Here is a 17,609-nt window from a genome sequence, read left to right as displayed (position 1 = left end):
GCAATAATGAAAATAATTTTGCCTCTTTAGAATTCCTTCATTTTATCATCAAGTGAGATGAATGTAGCCATCTGAAGATTTATGAACTCCAGTACATGTTTAGACTGAAACAATAAGCAAAGCAACTTTCCTCACAGGTTTAAATGATAGATTTGGCACAGAGAGTCCTAATGCTTCAAATGATGCAATCAAGGCAGTTTGATTGTATACAAGAAGAGGAAGATACAAGAAGGGGAAGAAAACAAACTGACAAATGTGTTCCTCTGTTTAGATAATGCTGAGAAAAACAAGGATACATTCTAAAATCCAGAACATTACATTACACGAGTAGGGATATAAGAGGGAAAAAAAGCCTTATTGATGCATTTGAAATTCACCTTGAAATGACCCATGGTAGATCCTACATAGCCCTCTTGAGCATAAAGTGAGGAGGACTGAATATGGAGTGGTAGTGAACAGCGGAGGGGGTAGATGTGAAACCAACTTAGACAAAGAGCCCATTTTTCCAGGGTCCAGACGACCCCCACTTTTGCCATTCAACATTCAAAATAAATAAATAGCAATGGAGAAAGAAACCATTTACGCCCCCTGAAAGACTCAAGGCTCGAATGAGTGACAGACAATTGAAAAGACAAATTGTTACATTGTCTTTGGCCATGGATAGCAGCAGGGTTGCTGCAAAAAGGCAATTATGGGCTGATGTGAACTGCGAGGTCAAAGGTCAAACTCTGCGTCTGACCCCAAATTTGAAGGGGGTCCTCAAACCGAGGCAGCATGTAACTGACCTCTTGTCTGTGTCTTCCCGGCTTCACTCTCTCCTTCTCTTTGTTTGGGTTCTCCTTCGGTGCCCCGAATTCCCTCAAAAAGCCGACTGGCTTTCTCTTGCTAAAAGTGCTGACGAGGCATTTGTCCTGTAGTCACTCATCCATGTTTGATTTAATTGCTTTTCCAGTGCCTTGAAATGCTCTCCCTGGACTAAGCTCTCAGGGGCGAGAGAAATACATGAAATCGCCGCCAAACATTTTATATCCTAACAGTTTTAGGTTCCCTTGTAGCCTATAGATTTAGAAACCATGATTAAGTGTAATCACTGGAACGCTCTTGACCAGACAAGTCCGATTAGAACCGCACTCAATGGCATCAGGTTGCCCATGGGCTGCCAAAACTCACATTATTTTGACAGTCAGTTGAGACGACGGGATGACCTACTGCGCACCGGTGGAGGCAGCACTCCCATGAAGTTTGTGGGCTGGAAAACCCTCCCTTTTCCTGTCACATCCAGCCTGCCTCCTTAAGCAAGAATCTGGACGCTGTTTTCTCTGGGAACTTTGCCACCAGGCAGGTGACCTCCCTCTTCCTGGCCTCTCCTTCACTCTTAGCAGCACCTGGACCTATCATTAATCATACATCCACACTGTTATATCATACATGCAAGTGAGAAAACAGAACGAATCGCTAAAGTTTGCTAGCTTTGTTTTGCGCATTAGGCATTATGTTTAAAGAGTGTTTATGGTAAAGTTTCCCTGAACATTTGTGTAACCAACGAAAATGTTCTTAAAGATTAAAAAAAACATATTTATATTTATATTAATTATGGGATTGCTAGAAAAACTACATTTAGGATTTGATTACTTCAACATTAATTCTATTTATTAAGTCCTATGCAAAGCATACTGGCAAACAGAAAATCCACTGCCCAGGTTAATTTCATGAACTTACTAGAGCTTATTTATTTATTATGATTAATAAATAACAATAAATGTATTACCATTTTAATTACACATTTAATTTAATTAATTTGATTTAATTTAATTTAATTAATTTAATTAATCATGTCAGCAGAACTCAAATAAAATGTTTGCAACTTTAATTAAAAGTTTGACTATAATAATACATTTGAATTTTTTATTTACAACCATGCGTTTAAGTCCCCTGAATTTATATCGAGAGTGTTTTACTCTAAAAATAATTATAATGTCTTGCAACTTTTAATCATAATTTAATAAGTAATTTAATTGTCTTTATCCTAGTAAAGTGACGTTTGTTCAATCAAACTGACCCATTTTAATCTCTGAAGAACTTTACAATAAGAATTATGTTTTCAAGCTAAACTTTATAAAGCCTGATGATGCTATAAGATTCTGAGAATGTAACGCACAAAAACTATTGCACATATGCCAGAACGCAAAGCCATGTTGCAGTAAACAGGGTAAAGATTTGTGGGTAAAATGTGGAGGTTCTGGAAGGACAGATTATTCAGTGGTTGGAATAACTAAATGCAACACACCATGCCTTCCTCGTTAAAATGCAATGAGTTCCTGATGAGACCACATTAAGGCTGCTTTGTGAAAAAAAGAAATGCATAGAGCTGGACAGATTCCCATTTTGTTTACAAATGGTCACCAGTGAGGTGTTGCTCTCAGTGCCAATGACTTAACTCTTTGTTGTAAAGAACACAGTGCCAGTTACATTCCATTCGGTTCATTGGACAATGAAGAACTGCCGCCTAAACAGTCTTATCTACAATAATCAGCAGACGCTAAATTTGAGGGCCATTAAGGGATATAATTTCTTTAATTAAAGGCACTACTTTCAGAGCAAATCTCAAATGATTAGAAAATAAATCTACTAAGTGCTTGTAGTTAGCAGGGAAAGATTTGTAGCAATTTACTTACTTGCTAATGGTCTCGGGCGAATATTGATTCACAATTAAATGTGCTGAAATGACAGCTGATATGTCTGGCACTCATTTAAGCTAACATTGCTGTGAAATGTTGTTTATGTGATGGTTTATATGTGCTGATGTTAAACAGGGTGTCCCAAGAGCCCTGTTTAGCCTCACACTGAGTAGCGTGCAAAAGAAAGATGAGAGCCCCGAGGCTGCAGAGCTGGACAAATGTCTCTGCCCATGCATGAAGTCACAGAGCCACCGCAACACATGTTTCTATGTCTGGTGAATGTCATGCATCAGCTGACCTAATTCCTTTTACTTTGGTCCTTCTTTGTGCTGGAGGTCTCAGAGCCGTGGGTGAAAAAGCTATTGTGGTTTAGATCTGTGGGCCTTATAATTATACTGTTTAATTTATAGATCATAATGATTATTTACATGTTTTTTACAGCAAGCAGCACAGTATGTACATGCAATGGATCAAAACAGATTTTTGAAGAAAATTAAAAAAGACAAACTAATTGTGGCGGTCTCTATTTTGTTTTATAGAAATAACCACATATACTCTTTTGAAAGTTTGTCCCATTAACATCAAATTAAACAAAAAATCCCTGAGGAATACTGAAGCACTTATATGGAAGAAGGAAATATAACAACAAACCAGCTGAATATGATTTACAGATGAAAATATGTTTCTGTGGTAAAATACAGAGGAGGAAAAAGTGTGTTCTTTGGTGGCATGAGGTTCCTGTAATTATAAACAGATGGATGTCAAAATGGCTCTGAGCTCCAGCATTCCCTCCCAGTCGCAAACTCGTTCCCTGTATTTATTAAGATGTTCTGATATGGATTTGGTAAAAACCCAGTTTGCGGTGTGCCTCTTTGGAACGTAAAACTGTTACAATATGAGCGCCTCCTGTGATTGAGAGATTTAGGCTAATAACTCAAAACTCAATTAAGTCTTTTATTTATGATAAGCCTAGCTATCCCGACTGGTTGGTTGTTTTTTTTTTATTTGCATTTCACAATGTTTAATCCTTGTTGTCTGTGACCCTTTTTAAACAATATACAGCCCATTTACAGAAAACCGTTGTTTTACAAATAAATATTCAAAGTCATAATAAATGGACGTGGCTAAGTGGCTTAGAAGATAAAATGCAGTCGTATTGTTATGCTCCATTTGGCTTGTATTTGTGAAATGTGGTTTAACGCATGCTGTCATTGTATTGTGATTATAAACAGATATAAAATTTAGAAAACGCCAACATTTAATCTGAGTTGAATTAATCAAACCCAAGCTGGTAATCATGCCTGTGAGGTTATGTGATGATATCATTGCTGTGTAAAAAAAAGCGTTGGTAGACTAAAGCAGTTATCAGTTGTGATGTTACTACCGTCACAGGACAGGCTCCTAAATGGACTTTCAGAGGCAAAGGGATTATCTCTGCTTTCCTTGGCTTTGAGCAGTGAAAGAAAAGTAACAGCATGTTTGTTTTACTGCTCCTCACTTTTTCCTCTTTTCTCCTCAGTGCAAATCAATCTGTCATCCTTACCGGCAGCTGGAGAGAACACTGTGAATGTCTGAGAGTCCATCTTTTACTTTTTGGCAAACTTTCTGAAGGCCTGCGGTTCAGTATGGTGGATATATTGTGTCTTTATCCTGAAAAGCCCTGGAGATGTTATGGTGGGCTACAGCAAAAGGATCCAATTGCTATGCCCAATTAAAAATGAATATTTTAAATGCTGTCTCCTGCTTAGATCAACTTAAAATACATCACCCCAATCAGCTGCATAAGATTCGTATGGCTTCGCATTCAAAGGGTTTTCGAACGCTAACGTTCAACTGTCATAATTTCCTTTTCACAATGCACTTACTTTTTCCTACTCCCACATAGCTCCCACATAAACTAATTGTTTGTTTGTAAATATAATGGTTGCTATGATCCACCTTGGAAATCAGTGTGACACAGAAAGAGTTGGCTATAATTAATTTGTAATCTGGGCCTAGTTGAAACCATAAAATTAAAGATTTACAGAGCAGCCAACCCCCAAAAGGCACAAAGATGACACTCCGCTTTAACTCATTTGACAAGCCTTAACAAAGACACAAATTAAGAAACCTATTCAAGTCCAGCTGAGTCTTGAGAGATGAGCAATAAACCTGAATCAGTTTCTCTATGGTAAAGCTGGCGGCTTTCTCCCTCCTGAGTGATTATGGAGTGTGAACATGTTTTATAACTTGACATGTGACATATAAAAAATTAACCTCTCTGCCTAAATCAACAGAACGGCTATTTCCTTTTCTCTCTCTCTCTTTCTCTCTCTCTCTCTCTCTCTCTCTCTCTCTCTCTCTCTCTCTCTCTCTCTCTCTCTCTCTCTCTCTCTCTCTGTTTCCTCATCCCGACATGAAAGTTTAAGCTATCTGTAAATGTTAGTCATTGGCTTTGCAACACATGCAGACAAGCACTCACAGGTTGGTGTAAAATGTGGAAATGTGGTATACAATCTTGTGAATTCCCCAGGAGGTGTCAGGACAACATTATTTTAAATGAGGCCTTAGTCTTCAATTATATTCAAGTGGGATAAGCTGTGAGTAAATGAAATGGCATGCGTATTTTCACTTTATCAGAACACATGAGCTTCTCTAGAATTCATGCGAAACAGGTTTAATTAGTCCTGATGCGATTTGTTGAGTAACTTAATTAAGTCTTCTTATTTTTCACACACGGGTGTGGAACTCTACAAACGTGAGACAAAGACCTCCCATTATGCATCATCACATTCCTGCATTTAGCCATCTATTCTCCTTTAAATTAGGACAGTTGCTGCGGTTAGGTGCTGCGGTTAGTATAAGATTAGACCTTTCGTGTACCCACATGCGCATTTTACTGATAATGATCTCTATTGTGACTGAGGAAACCACTTTGCATAAGGTCCAATGGGCACTCAATACAACTACCACAGTTTTGCTTTGTTAGTTTAAATGTTATGTTAAGAGGCCTACTGTTGGGTCACTTTTCCACTCACAGCCATTCAATTAGCATTCATGCAGGCATCTCTCAGTGTGATATTAGCTTGATCAAGCCCTTTTCCCTCTATACCAGAGGCTATACAAACAGAAAAGGCATTCATTTATTCAGCTTAAGAGACTCCCTAAACTCCCAGGCCAGCCAACCCGCTGGCCAAGAAATTCTCTGGAAAGGTGCTGGCTGAAAAATGCTTCAGTCGGAAAGCTGTTGAGGGCTTCACGTTGTTTCTTCTGATAAGCCAGCACTCCCTTTTCCTGACACTTCTGCTGTTGAAGACCCCTATCTTTCAGATATGTTCACCCTCATGTAGCCCATGTCATGTTGTTTAGTTTAGTACAGATGAAGTGCAATCTCAGCTGACATACGTTTAACAAAATTCATAGAAACATACAGTATTTCATGCAGTAAGAGATTATGCATAAGTAGTGCTTGTGAAGAAATGAAGCCAATGGTGCTTCTCTCAATCATTTTGGCAAGCTAGATACGTTATCTTTATTTATTCTTTTTCGTGAAGCCATGCTGAAATAAATAAACAAATATGGACTCGGGATATTGAATCAAATATATTAGTTTGTCTAATGCTGAAAAATAAAAGTATTACCACAAGTGAACTTATTCTGGTTGCAGTAGCCGTTACCTTCAATGATGCTGGATGCTGGTGTCAAAACAATCATGGTTGTAAAAATCTTTTATTTGGAGGATCAAATTAAAAAGTAGCATTTACTTTAACAAATACAGATTTTCCATTACAAATGAAACAAGGTGGACATTTTAATAATTATACTTTAAAGAAAAGTATATATATATATATATATATATATATATATATATATATATATATATATATATATATATATATATATAGTTATAGTTATTTTTTTATTAAAAAGGTTACTTAAAAAAAGCACTGTAACCCTCTCTGTGTTAATTTAAGTCTTAATTAAATATAAACTGCAAAAGGAAAACTATAATTTGTCAGAACGTTTTAATATACACACCATTTTATCTATCCTGTCAGCTTCAGACAGTTCAGACTTTGATTGCGTGTATTTTAACATTTTCCTGCACTTCCAAGCTTATTTTAAAACGGCGCTGAGCACATTATAATGACGACCGTCTTGCTTTAAAAAAATGTCTTGACAACGGGAGTTTTTTGGTAATGAGCCCTGAGCTATCTTCAGACTTCATTATCTCACCAATGTGATTAGCAAAACAACTGCACGGAGGAGAGCTAACATGCGTCGGGCGATTTTACACCTCACATTTTAACTTAACACAGCACGGTAAAATATAAATGTCTTCACGAATGCAGGGGCAAATTAAGTCGTATTAATTTATATACACCTTTAAACGCACGCTCCGTGAACGTAAATTAGCCTACCTATATGACGGTTTAACCAGAAAATCAGTGTTACGCTGGTTACTCCGCGCATACTGAGGAGACAGCGTTGCATGGAATTAAAAATGCACATAGTTATGTGATAATGCGTGCACGTTTCACTCAGGTAATGGCTCTTGTCGGCTTTTCAGAATATGGTAAATGCAATTATCACGAGCCTTCAGCCAGCAACTCCTCATGCATTTCAATGCTTCGAATAATGTTATCGAAATGAAGTTATTAAGGATCTGTTTCCACAGTAGACGAGTGAGAGAAACGCAAGCGGGCGGGGATATTGGCTCATTCATTGGGTCATTGAATACTTTGATTGACACATGAGAAGCAAAAGGTGCAGAAAGTTTCCTATTGGTCGCCGAGGCGGACTCGGTCTCCCCAGGTCTCGAGCGCAGCGCATTTCAAGCAACTCAGCCTTGTGAGTCAGCAACAGCTACGGGGCTTCAGAGGTGGAGTTTCCACAACTTCAATACTCTGACTGCGGAGTCTTTTAAAATTCAGAGGTATTTGGCTCTTCCTGCTCATTTTCTAGAAAAAGAGAACTTAATTTCACTCAAGGCTCACCGCTTTGGGGGCTGCATTGACACAGGGATCCTGACCAGGAGTTCACAATGAAGTCTCTTGCATCTTTGTTGCTTTGGAGGATCATCATCTTGATAACGCCAATGGTCTCTTTGGGCCAGACATCCGAGTATGTGTATGAAATGTGGAACCCTAGCGGCCGTATCTACGACAAGCCTCCTCAGTGTGTGGACATCCCAGATGACCTGAAGCTTTGTCACGGAGTAGGCTACAACCAGATGATGCTGCCCAACTTGCTGGAGCACGAGACTATGGCTGAAGTCAAGCAGCAGGCTGGGAGCTGGGTGCCCCTGGTGCACAAGAACTGCCACCCGGGCACTCAGGTGTTCCTGTGCTCCCTTTTTGCGCCCGTGTGCTTAGAAAGGCCCATCTACCCATGCCGCTGGCTCTGTGAAAATGTGCGTGATGGCTGCACTCCCATAATGGAAGCGTTTGGGTTCCCCTGGCCTGAGATGCTCACTTTCGAGAAGTTTCCGCAAGATGAAGTGTGCATCAGTGCGCCCAATGCCACAGAGGCCTCCAAGCCCACTGGTAAGTTCGCACGAAAACATACAAACATTTAAATCTAAACTAATTTAAATGTCTAGCTATTCAAAAACCTGTCAAATAAATATACCGAGATGCATAGAATATTTTGACATGCAAAGAGAATTTAACAGGAAAAAAAAGTTTTTTTTTTTTTTTTTTTTTGCAAATACTGATTTATTTGTTTTTGGGTTTTTTGATAAACATGTAAGGTTATACCGACTGTTTCAATGTATACTGTATACATTTAGTATAATTTTACCTACTTTACAACCTTTCACCTTTTGCTGTGTGTGAGATTTAACACTTGAACATTTTAACGGCAGTTGCGATGTTATTTCAGGGACTGGTGTCCATTTGGGGGTTTTCATCTAGACTTATCACGCCTTTTGTTGCCTCTCAGCCCCTCAAAAACCTCATGTTTGTGTCTGATTTGACAAATGATTCATTTTCGGGAACATTTAGGTAACATGTTCCTTAGAATAACAGCGGTAGAGGATGCAGGGGTTGTGGGTAAAGCGTGATAGATGAATATCTGAGTTTTTGCTAACAGCTGGTAGCAATTGATTTCAGGGTGTTAGTTGAGTTCCAGGACAACACTGGGATGTGCTCCAACAACAGACCATTACATATCTATTAATTTGGTGTTATTTCGCAACTGCTATATTTTGCCTAATTTGGAAAACAGTTCCTTTTCTTTAGTGTAGTTTCTGACATTGTAGGCAGACAGCAAAAGTGACTTAAAAAGAGTTACTGTATTCATGAGTAACCATACTATTTCTGCAAATGTAATGCTATTTCAATATGACACCAGCAAAAACTTTGCCAGGCTTCCCCGCTGTGCCTGTTAACACGTTTTTTCATAAGGTAATGCAGGAGGATAGCACTTTAGTTCAGACAAAGGCAGAGATTTGAACAGCTGCTTTTATTTACCGGTGGTACCAAAGCAGAAAATTAACATTTTCCGTGGTTAGAAAATGAATACATTTCCATACCCTTAAAGACTCCTGTTAAAAACCTCCCCTGTAATTTAAAGCAAATTAAGTATGTTAGTAGGTAGGTTGTAGTATATATCTGTTTTACCAGGTAAGTCAGGGCATCTGGCACCAGTCAGACTTTCCCTATGGAAACACTCAAGCCCTATAGTTGTGTGTCCCAGACAAGGGAAAGTACAACTAGCTTATAGATGGCTCATAAATTACAAGGGAATTTCCATTTCAAAAATTACAACATGGTGTTTTTGAACGAACAGACTGTGCCAGAACGATGTACCACACTGAGAGAAGATACTTTAGTGACTTTAGCCATCTGCCCTAGCCTGCTGTTAGTGACGCACGGTCCTGAGTGAGAGATCTCTAGCATGGTGGCTTGGAAGTCGAAATACCAGAGAAGTTAAATTAATAAGCACCCCACAGAGATCCTGTCAGCTGTTATCACATGCTGTCAAATGAACCCAAAGCCACAGATACATTAGACCCTCCCTCGCATATCGACCCACTGTAAGCTTCAAGCAGTGCCGGGTTAAAGAGAAGAAAGGATTTCCTCTCTTCCTACTCTCTACAAGGGGTTAAGCCCTAACCATTTGTCCGCTGTTTTCTTGTGATTCCGTGGTAATAATGCCTGTGGAGAAAGTAACACTCGACAAGAGCCACTGAAATTGAAACTCTGTTTTATCTTCCACGGGGTAGTTGTAATGTACTGCTGATATCACCACACAAAAATGCAGCGTTGCTTTAAAATACTTTTTTTTTTTTTGCACAATTTTGATCCACTGGCAGCTTGCAAGTGGGTGATAATTTGCATTACGCAGAAAACTTGGGGCATAAAATGTTTACCTTTTGAAATTCCTTGCCAACAGCTGTCTTTACAAGCTCTTTTCACCTGAGTGCAATTTCCACAATAATCTGTTAAATAGATGCAAATGAAAAAAACAACTAATCACCAAAAAAATGATCAAAGTATTGTCAGGCAGCATAAATAAAGACAGACTGGAGTTTTAGAAAAGTAGATTACAATAAAAAATTATCTTGAATTTTAATAGAATTTAATTGTAATTCTTACTAAGAGAATTTACTCTCAAGGGTTAATTTCTCTGTTTCCATGACTATAGGGAGGCATCTGTGGAACAATAGTAGTCCTAACAGTCAGCCCCAGTTATTGGGGTGTTGTCCCGTGCCTCCTTTTTTCTGACCTGCATAACTTGTAACAATGGTTTATATACAAATGCAAACTCTGGAGATCATATTTCTTCACTTAAAATTACCATGTGACAGGCAAAGAAAGAAATAAGCAAACATTTTTATATCTATGTAAAAAGGCTTAATTCTAATATTTTAGAGATATGAGAAAAGTTGAGCCAAAAAAAAGAAGTATACTAACAATTCAAAGCACAGTATGTAGTACAGGACCTGTATCTTGTTGGACGGGGAGATAGGTAAAGAAAGAACAAGTCTAAATTCTGCAGTGTGATTGGTTCCCTGATGTTAAAAGCCAGTTGCAAACCTTCCAGAGAGGTTTGGGACAAAACGCCAAAGTAGACAAAAGAAACAAAACATTTGGTCACAATTACTCTGGATTTTGATATCAATGTTGAATTTTTCTGACAGCATTCCCTCTGTTTTAGGGTTCTCTCCAGTTTGCCCTCCTTGTGACAATGAAATGAAAACGGATGTGATTCTGGAGCACATGTGCGCCAGTGAATTTGGTAAGAACATCAGTACATACATCACACATGCCTAAGCACAGATAAAAAAAAACATACATCCATTCCATCTCAACGTGCCAAGACTGCAGCCCATCTTCCCCTCTTATCTTCTGTATTCTGGAAATGGAGTATAGACATGCAGGAAATCCAAGACTGATATATATTAGTTTGAAAAAACTGCCAAAACCACACAGTCTTGAACCAAAAGTATTCAACTATTCTTTCAGCTTCCCCAGCAGCCTTATGCAGATGCCTGTAGTTTAATGTTTTGCTCAACTTAAATTTAGTTCTCATGGTTAGAATAATGAGGGAAAACTTTATTCTTCCAGGAGCGGAAACCATAGCAATTCATTTTTTTATAATGACTTGCTTACCGGTATATTAAATCCTTCAGTTTCGTTTAGTTTTAAGATGAGGTCCACCTTTCACCAGTGTTAAGTCATCTTGTTGAGTCATAACTTTTCTTAGCCATGAATGTTGAGCGCCAGAATGATATTTTATTTCACGGCCATTAACACTGCTTTTGGGACAGATTCAAGCACTTTTAGAATCACTGGATCACAATTTTTTGTTATTTTGCACATATTTGACTGTCTTGACTGCCAAATCCACTTTTAATAGAACAATGCAATGGTTTTAAACACTTAAAACAGCAGCAGCAGAATGTTTTAAACCTTGTAAATCTATGTCATGGTTTGGATTACCCTTTGAGAGGCCACGACTGTTTTACTAATGAATTGAGGTAATTCACAGAGGCCCTAAAGTCTTTATTTGGCTGTTACTAACAGCTCTAAATTGGGATGTTTGCCCTCCTGTCTGGATGTGACAACAGCCCAGGGGTTGACCTCTGGGCATGGACTGACAAAGTCTGAGTCTCTTGGTCACTGGAGAAAACTAGAGTACCCATTATACCCTGATATATTTGTTTTCATTTCAAACAAATTCCTTCTCGTTATTAGAATATTTTTGTCCATATTATATATATATATAACTTTTAAAAAGAAATTAATATATTTTTTTAATACAGTAAAGAAATTAATCACTTTATAAAATAATTAAAATTAAATTATGTTTACAGAAATGGCATTATAGAATGTATAAAAATAGAAAATAGTTATTTAAATAACATGAATAATGTATGACAATACTGATCATATACTGTAGATGCTTTCTTAGTAAACATAAGAGACTTATCTAATCTCTAACCAACCCCACATTTTTGGGACATCTGCACATGGTGGTCTTTTTTTTTTTTTTTGCATAATCTCACGAAAGTTAGGTTTAACTTCTCGTTATTAGATTTTCAGTGTGACTGCACATTTATATTTGAAAATGGTTAACAACAATGACTGTTAAATGAGCCTATAACTGCAGCCATTAAGGCCAATCACAGCAGGAGTTACCTCAACAAAAGGAGAGCAGTGCGAGAGTGACTTCCTGCTTTCCTCTGAAGAGAAAAACAAAAGCTGGTTTTGGTTAGCCTCTGACAAAACCATAAAGTTTCATTCAGTGTTTGAAATGGGTAAGCTATCTCTGGAAAGCTGCCGTCTCTCTCTGGTCAGCTTTATGTAAACCGACCCCACTGACACTCTCTCTGTGACCTCAGTACTACATTACTTCTCCAGGATATTGTTAGAGACAGACAGTGAAGGAAGACAGGGTTCACGCTGTGAAACATTGCTTTAGCAATTAAGTCGATGTATGGATTAGTCTGTCCATCAAGTTTAGATGCATGTCGTCTTGTTAGACATTTCAGACTGCCCTTGATACTTTACGTTTAGTTTCCCTCCAGATGTTTGAATTCCAGATATTTGAAGAATACATTGTTTTTTTTTGTCTTTCCCAAATAGCACCACATTAACACACTTTAGTTGGCTGTCTGTCCTGTGGTCAGTGATGCATGCTCAGCTTTCCTGTAGTAAAACTGTAGTAAAAGCACCATTTCAACTGCAGCTCACCCCGAGCCACAGGTGCCATGTTTGTGAATTGTTTCAACCCAAACTCTTCCTACTGAGTTTATGGCATCGTTACATCTGGCTACGGACATGTCTTCAAAATGACAGAGGAAGCCAGGTCAAAGATCAGGGACAAAGGTTAAAAGTTTTTTTTAAAGTGTAGTTTATCACATATGAAATGTAAATACTTTCAATGCTTTTTATCAAAGTGATTCATCTGAGTTTGGAAAGAACGCTGATTGTGACCACACGATTTCTGAGATATGCTCTCTTTGTTTATATCTTATTTATCAAATATTTACCAGAGCTTTCAAGCGTGAAGTACTTATTTGGACCATCTGAGATTGAAACATTATCTGCCCCGGGTTTGTGTTTAGAATCTGATCCACCGCCTGCGCTTGGAAAAGGTGGCTGCTTGGTGTTTTTGTACTATGTACTGTGGTATGAATGCAGCAGATATGTGCGATCCTGGTGTGCAGTGTTTGCTTACTATCCTCACATGGTTCAGTAAACTAGTTTAACTGATGCAGATCTATCTGTGAAGAATTTGCAGAGTGGTATGCTAGTCAGCACCCCCCCGTTTTGTGATATTGTCTTATCACTTTGAGGGAGATTGGAAAGGCTTCTCAAACGACTTGATTTATGTGGTGCTTTATTGTGGCTTGCCCGTTTCGAGACACTGGATTACAGAGAACAAGAGAGAGTAACCCTGTTGTAGCTTTGCCTTTGTTATTGTTGGGAAAGTGTGGCGTTACACGTATTAGCTGTAAAGCCACATCTGAAGGTTTTCAACTGTACCCATGTCTCTGCATTTGTAGGGATTACATTCACAAACACAAGGTGCACAAGAAGTTCACGGTGGAGTTAAAGTGGGATTTGAACTAAGATAAAGTGGTTGTGGGAGGTAGGCAAGACTCTTTCTAGCCCGACTTGATAATTCTTTAACCTTCAAACCATTTTTTTATTTTTTTTTCATCAAACACTAAGCTCCTTTATAGACTTCAGATAAAGCTGTAATCCTTTCCATGTGCACTAATAATACTGAGAAGACTGGCTTATTTCTGCAAGAGTCATTAGAAGCGAGGAGGTGTGAGATATGAGGTTATGGGTTGCGGACTAAAACACATTTCATCATGTAACTCTTCAATTACAGTGTAACAGTGTGAAGAGCTGCTCTCATGACTTAAACAGGGTCCCCATGAGGGACTTTAACTTTCTTTGGCAATGATCAAGCATTACATTTTTCATGTTCTAGGCTGCCGACAATATATATATAAGTCAAGGTTCAAGAGGATAGGAGGAGGATTTAGTTTCATTGTGGTCTGCTCAATGACAGCCAATGGAGACTGATCAGGTTGTTAAAACATAATTAGCAGTAAATCTCAATACCAATGTCTGCTCATTTTCACGGGTCTTCAGGATCAGCCTACTAATTGGACCAAATTCTTCTGTCGGTGGCAGACTGCCTGAAGTTCACTGGTGGGTCACTGATGTTAGACCGTTGAAGTTGATAAGATGTTACGCTCTGCATGTTTCTCCATCGTTAACCCAGAAGAAGAAAAAATCACCTGCGAGGCAGTGTGAGGGAGAAACAGCCATTGAAGTTTCACTCTGGCAAGACCACCGTGGCGCTGACTCGTGCATAGGAAGGTTAAGGAAATGAAAAGATTAACAGGTTAAAGAGAGTTTACTGACAGATCAGACAGATTAAGTAAAATCTAAGAATGTGGAGTAAGATTAAACCAGGAGTTAAACGGTCAAAAGAACGGTCATGATAGAATTTCTTCATGTTTTCTCCAAAGTCAAGAGTCTGATAAGGTACATTATTTTATGAAATCTTTACAGGGTTTTTTGCATTTATGAAAGCACTATTATTAGACATATTTTTTATTTAACTGTGTAATTACACATTGGTTTATTTATTTATCAGTATCAAACGCTATTAAATATTTTTTATTTTAACACTTTTTATACATTTAGATTATCTTTGCATTACAGTAACAGTCACTTAAAATTATTTTTTATAATTTAAGATGAATTATTTATATTTAACTGATCTTATAATGAAGATCTGTTTTCATACTGCACATTAAGTTGTTATACTTAAGTCCATTTCTAGCACTAAGAATTATTTTAGTTTTTATTATACCATTATTTTTTTTTAAGGGCATCCCTTGTTACTTTTACCGTTTTTTCCAGTGGAGTTGCAGCTTAATGGGGAGCATTTTACCTACAGCCAATATATCCATCTAGAAAAATTCTGACCTTTGACTAATTGCCCTAAGCTTATAAGAGAGGTATTCAAAGGAACAAAACCTGGTATCCAGTTACGTCTAGTGGGGCAGAGGGCAGTGAAGCTGCAATTTGGGACATTCTTGCCCCCTGGGAAAAGAATAAGGCAATGAGAGCGGTTTTGGTTTGCAAGGATATCGATGCTTTTTCTTGAACTTGATGGAGTTCATGACAGAGAGACCAGTATCATGATGGCTTTGCCCTGAGACCATTGGCAGAGAAGACAGACCTGATATTGATTACACCTTCTCCTCATTTTTTTCTCCAATCCTTCATCTTTTTTTGCCCCTCTGCATTACTTAGCAGTCTAATCTCTCTTTTATGGCCCTGGACGTTTGGGAACCACCAGTGATACCCCTTGCAACCCAAACCCTTCTTGGCCTCTCTGAACCTAGCACATGGCCTGAGGGATTAGATGACTTTGTGTAGATGAGAGAGCACTGCACAGTTCAGGGATACGATGCAAGATTGAATGAAGCTTTGCAATATCATAGACCACAACATAGGCAGTAGGTGGGAGCAGTGTTTAAAAACATTGTGGGGGCTTTTCCAGGCAACTCAAAATCTACATGTCATTATGGAAATAAACAAGGCCTAATTTGAAGAAATACCGAAAACTAATATTTACTGGCAGTATGATGTAATCTTCGGTCTCCTCTCCACCCACTGGAGAAGATTAAGAAAGCTCTGATCACAGTTCTCACTGTTTTCTTTATCCATATTCTCAACCTTATCTATATCTCTGTTTTCTTTAGCCATAAAGACCAAGATCAAGGAGGTCAAACGGGAGAACACGGATCGCAGGGTGATCCTGCAGAAGAAGAAAAAAATTATAAAGCTGGGCCCTTTGAAAAAGAAGGACTTGAAAAAACTCATTCTGTACCTGAAGAACGGAGCCGACTGCCCCTGCATGCAGCTAGAAAATCTCGGAAACACATACCTTATCATGGGACGCAAGGTGGACAAACAGTATCTTCTCACTGGCATTCACAAGTGGGACAAATCCAGCAAGGAGTTCAAAAAGACCATGAAAAAACTCAAAAGCCACAAGTGCCCTGCCTATGAGAACGTCTTCAAATAAACATTCTCAGAGCTCCCACTTACTTTATGAACTTGCACATCCAGGCAACCCCAAATGTTGTTTTATTTTTCATTGTCCACGTACTATTAAATATATATTTCCCATGTATTCTATAGATCAAACACTTGAGGTTTTTTTGTCTCGGATCTGTGCTGTTTTAGTCTGAAAAGATATAATGAAAGATACAGTAGACAATCTCTCCACCACAACCAACTGATCACTTTTGTATATATCCAAACTGTTGATAATATGTTGTAAAATTATCAGAATTCACCTGCAATTGATTGTTGACTTTTCTTTAAAAAATTTTCTAAGAAAAATATTACAACAGATTTCCAGTGCATAGTTCTCTGCCAAACATCTTTACAGTTATTGATACAATTTTGTACACACTGTGAAAGTACAAACTATATAAGCCATTTATTTAGGCACACTGAGTATATTTTGCTCCAAGTTTAAAAGACAGCACAACTGTGCAATATGCATTGGTCACAGACCTTTCTGTAACCTGTACCATTCAGTCATCAAACATGTTTGGCAGTTCTCTGTTAAGAGCTCTGCTTTGCTTAATTACTGCCAAGATATATATATGCAGACATTTATTGCACAGCTAAAGCCATGTTTATGACAAATTGAACTGCCAATCCTGTATAACTGAGTTGATTATGGACATGTTTGATAATAGAGTATTGTATACATAGGCCTATACTTTATCTACTGTAGAACAAACTTTTCTGACTAGTAAAATAATTATAAAAGGACAGTACTCGATAACATATAACATCAGCAATACCGATAATAATGTTCATCGCTACAAGATTTTTCCATGTAATCTCATAACTCTACTGTTATTAGTGCATAATGCTGTTAGCGTTGCAGGTGAAAGGACTTTTGCAAAACTCATGACATTCTAGTCCACAGCTTTGTCTAAAATGCATGTCACCACTCTTTTAAGTACGCATAGTACGAATTGAAGTGTTGCATCCTTATTTCTTTAAAGTTATAATCTTGTTGTGGCGTAGCACTATTAGTTTGAATGTTTCTCAATTCCCATTTTTTATGTTGGCAATCATTTTGTACATAAAATTCTAGCACAAATATAAAATAAAGACTAGAAAAATGTCTTTTGCACCCCCGTCTTTATTAAAACTAGTAATTCAAAGTTTTAGACAGGAAACATTTAGGAAATATTTATATTGTGGTCATTTACAGTCATTGTCCCATGCAGAGAATTTATGTGGTCAGTGTGTGCAAAACATCCCGACCGCTATAGTCACACCATTACAAAACACTAGAATCCAGTTCGCTCAATCAGATTGTCTTTCGTTTATTTGGCTTAGTTGATATTAGCTGATGTGCGAGTTCTGTGCTGTGATGTAT

General features: G+C 38.0%; 1 protein-coding gene across 1 annotated transcript; it reads left to right on the top strand.

Annotated features, from left to right (window-relative positions):
- Positions 1 to 7,474: 7,474 nt before the first annotated feature.
- On the top strand, positions 7,475 to 17,351 carry sfrp1a (secreted frizzled-related protein 1a). The gene is made up of 3 exons (XM_043240462.1): positions 7,475 to 8,203; positions 10,821 to 10,901; positions 15,904 to 17,351. Exons 1-3 carry the CDS (start codon positions 7,702 to 7,704, stop codon positions 16,227 to 16,229), a joined length of 909 nt encoding a protein of 302 aa, XP_043096397.1. The 5' UTR covers positions 7,475 to 7,701; the 3' UTR covers positions 16,230 to 17,351.
- The last annotated feature ends 258 nt before the right edge of the window (positions 17,352 to 17,609 follow it).

This window comes from Puntigrus tetrazona, chromosome 5, assembly GCF_018831695.1.
Source record: "Puntigrus tetrazona isolate hp1 chromosome 5, ASM1883169v1, whole genome shotgun sequence".
In the NCBI taxonomy this organism is placed as follows: Eukaryota; Metazoa; Chordata; class Actinopteri; order Cypriniformes; family Cyprinidae; genus Puntigrus; species Puntigrus tetrazona.
Note: the sequence above shows the minus strand (reverse complement) of the source record. Positions and strands in the feature narration are given on the sequence as shown.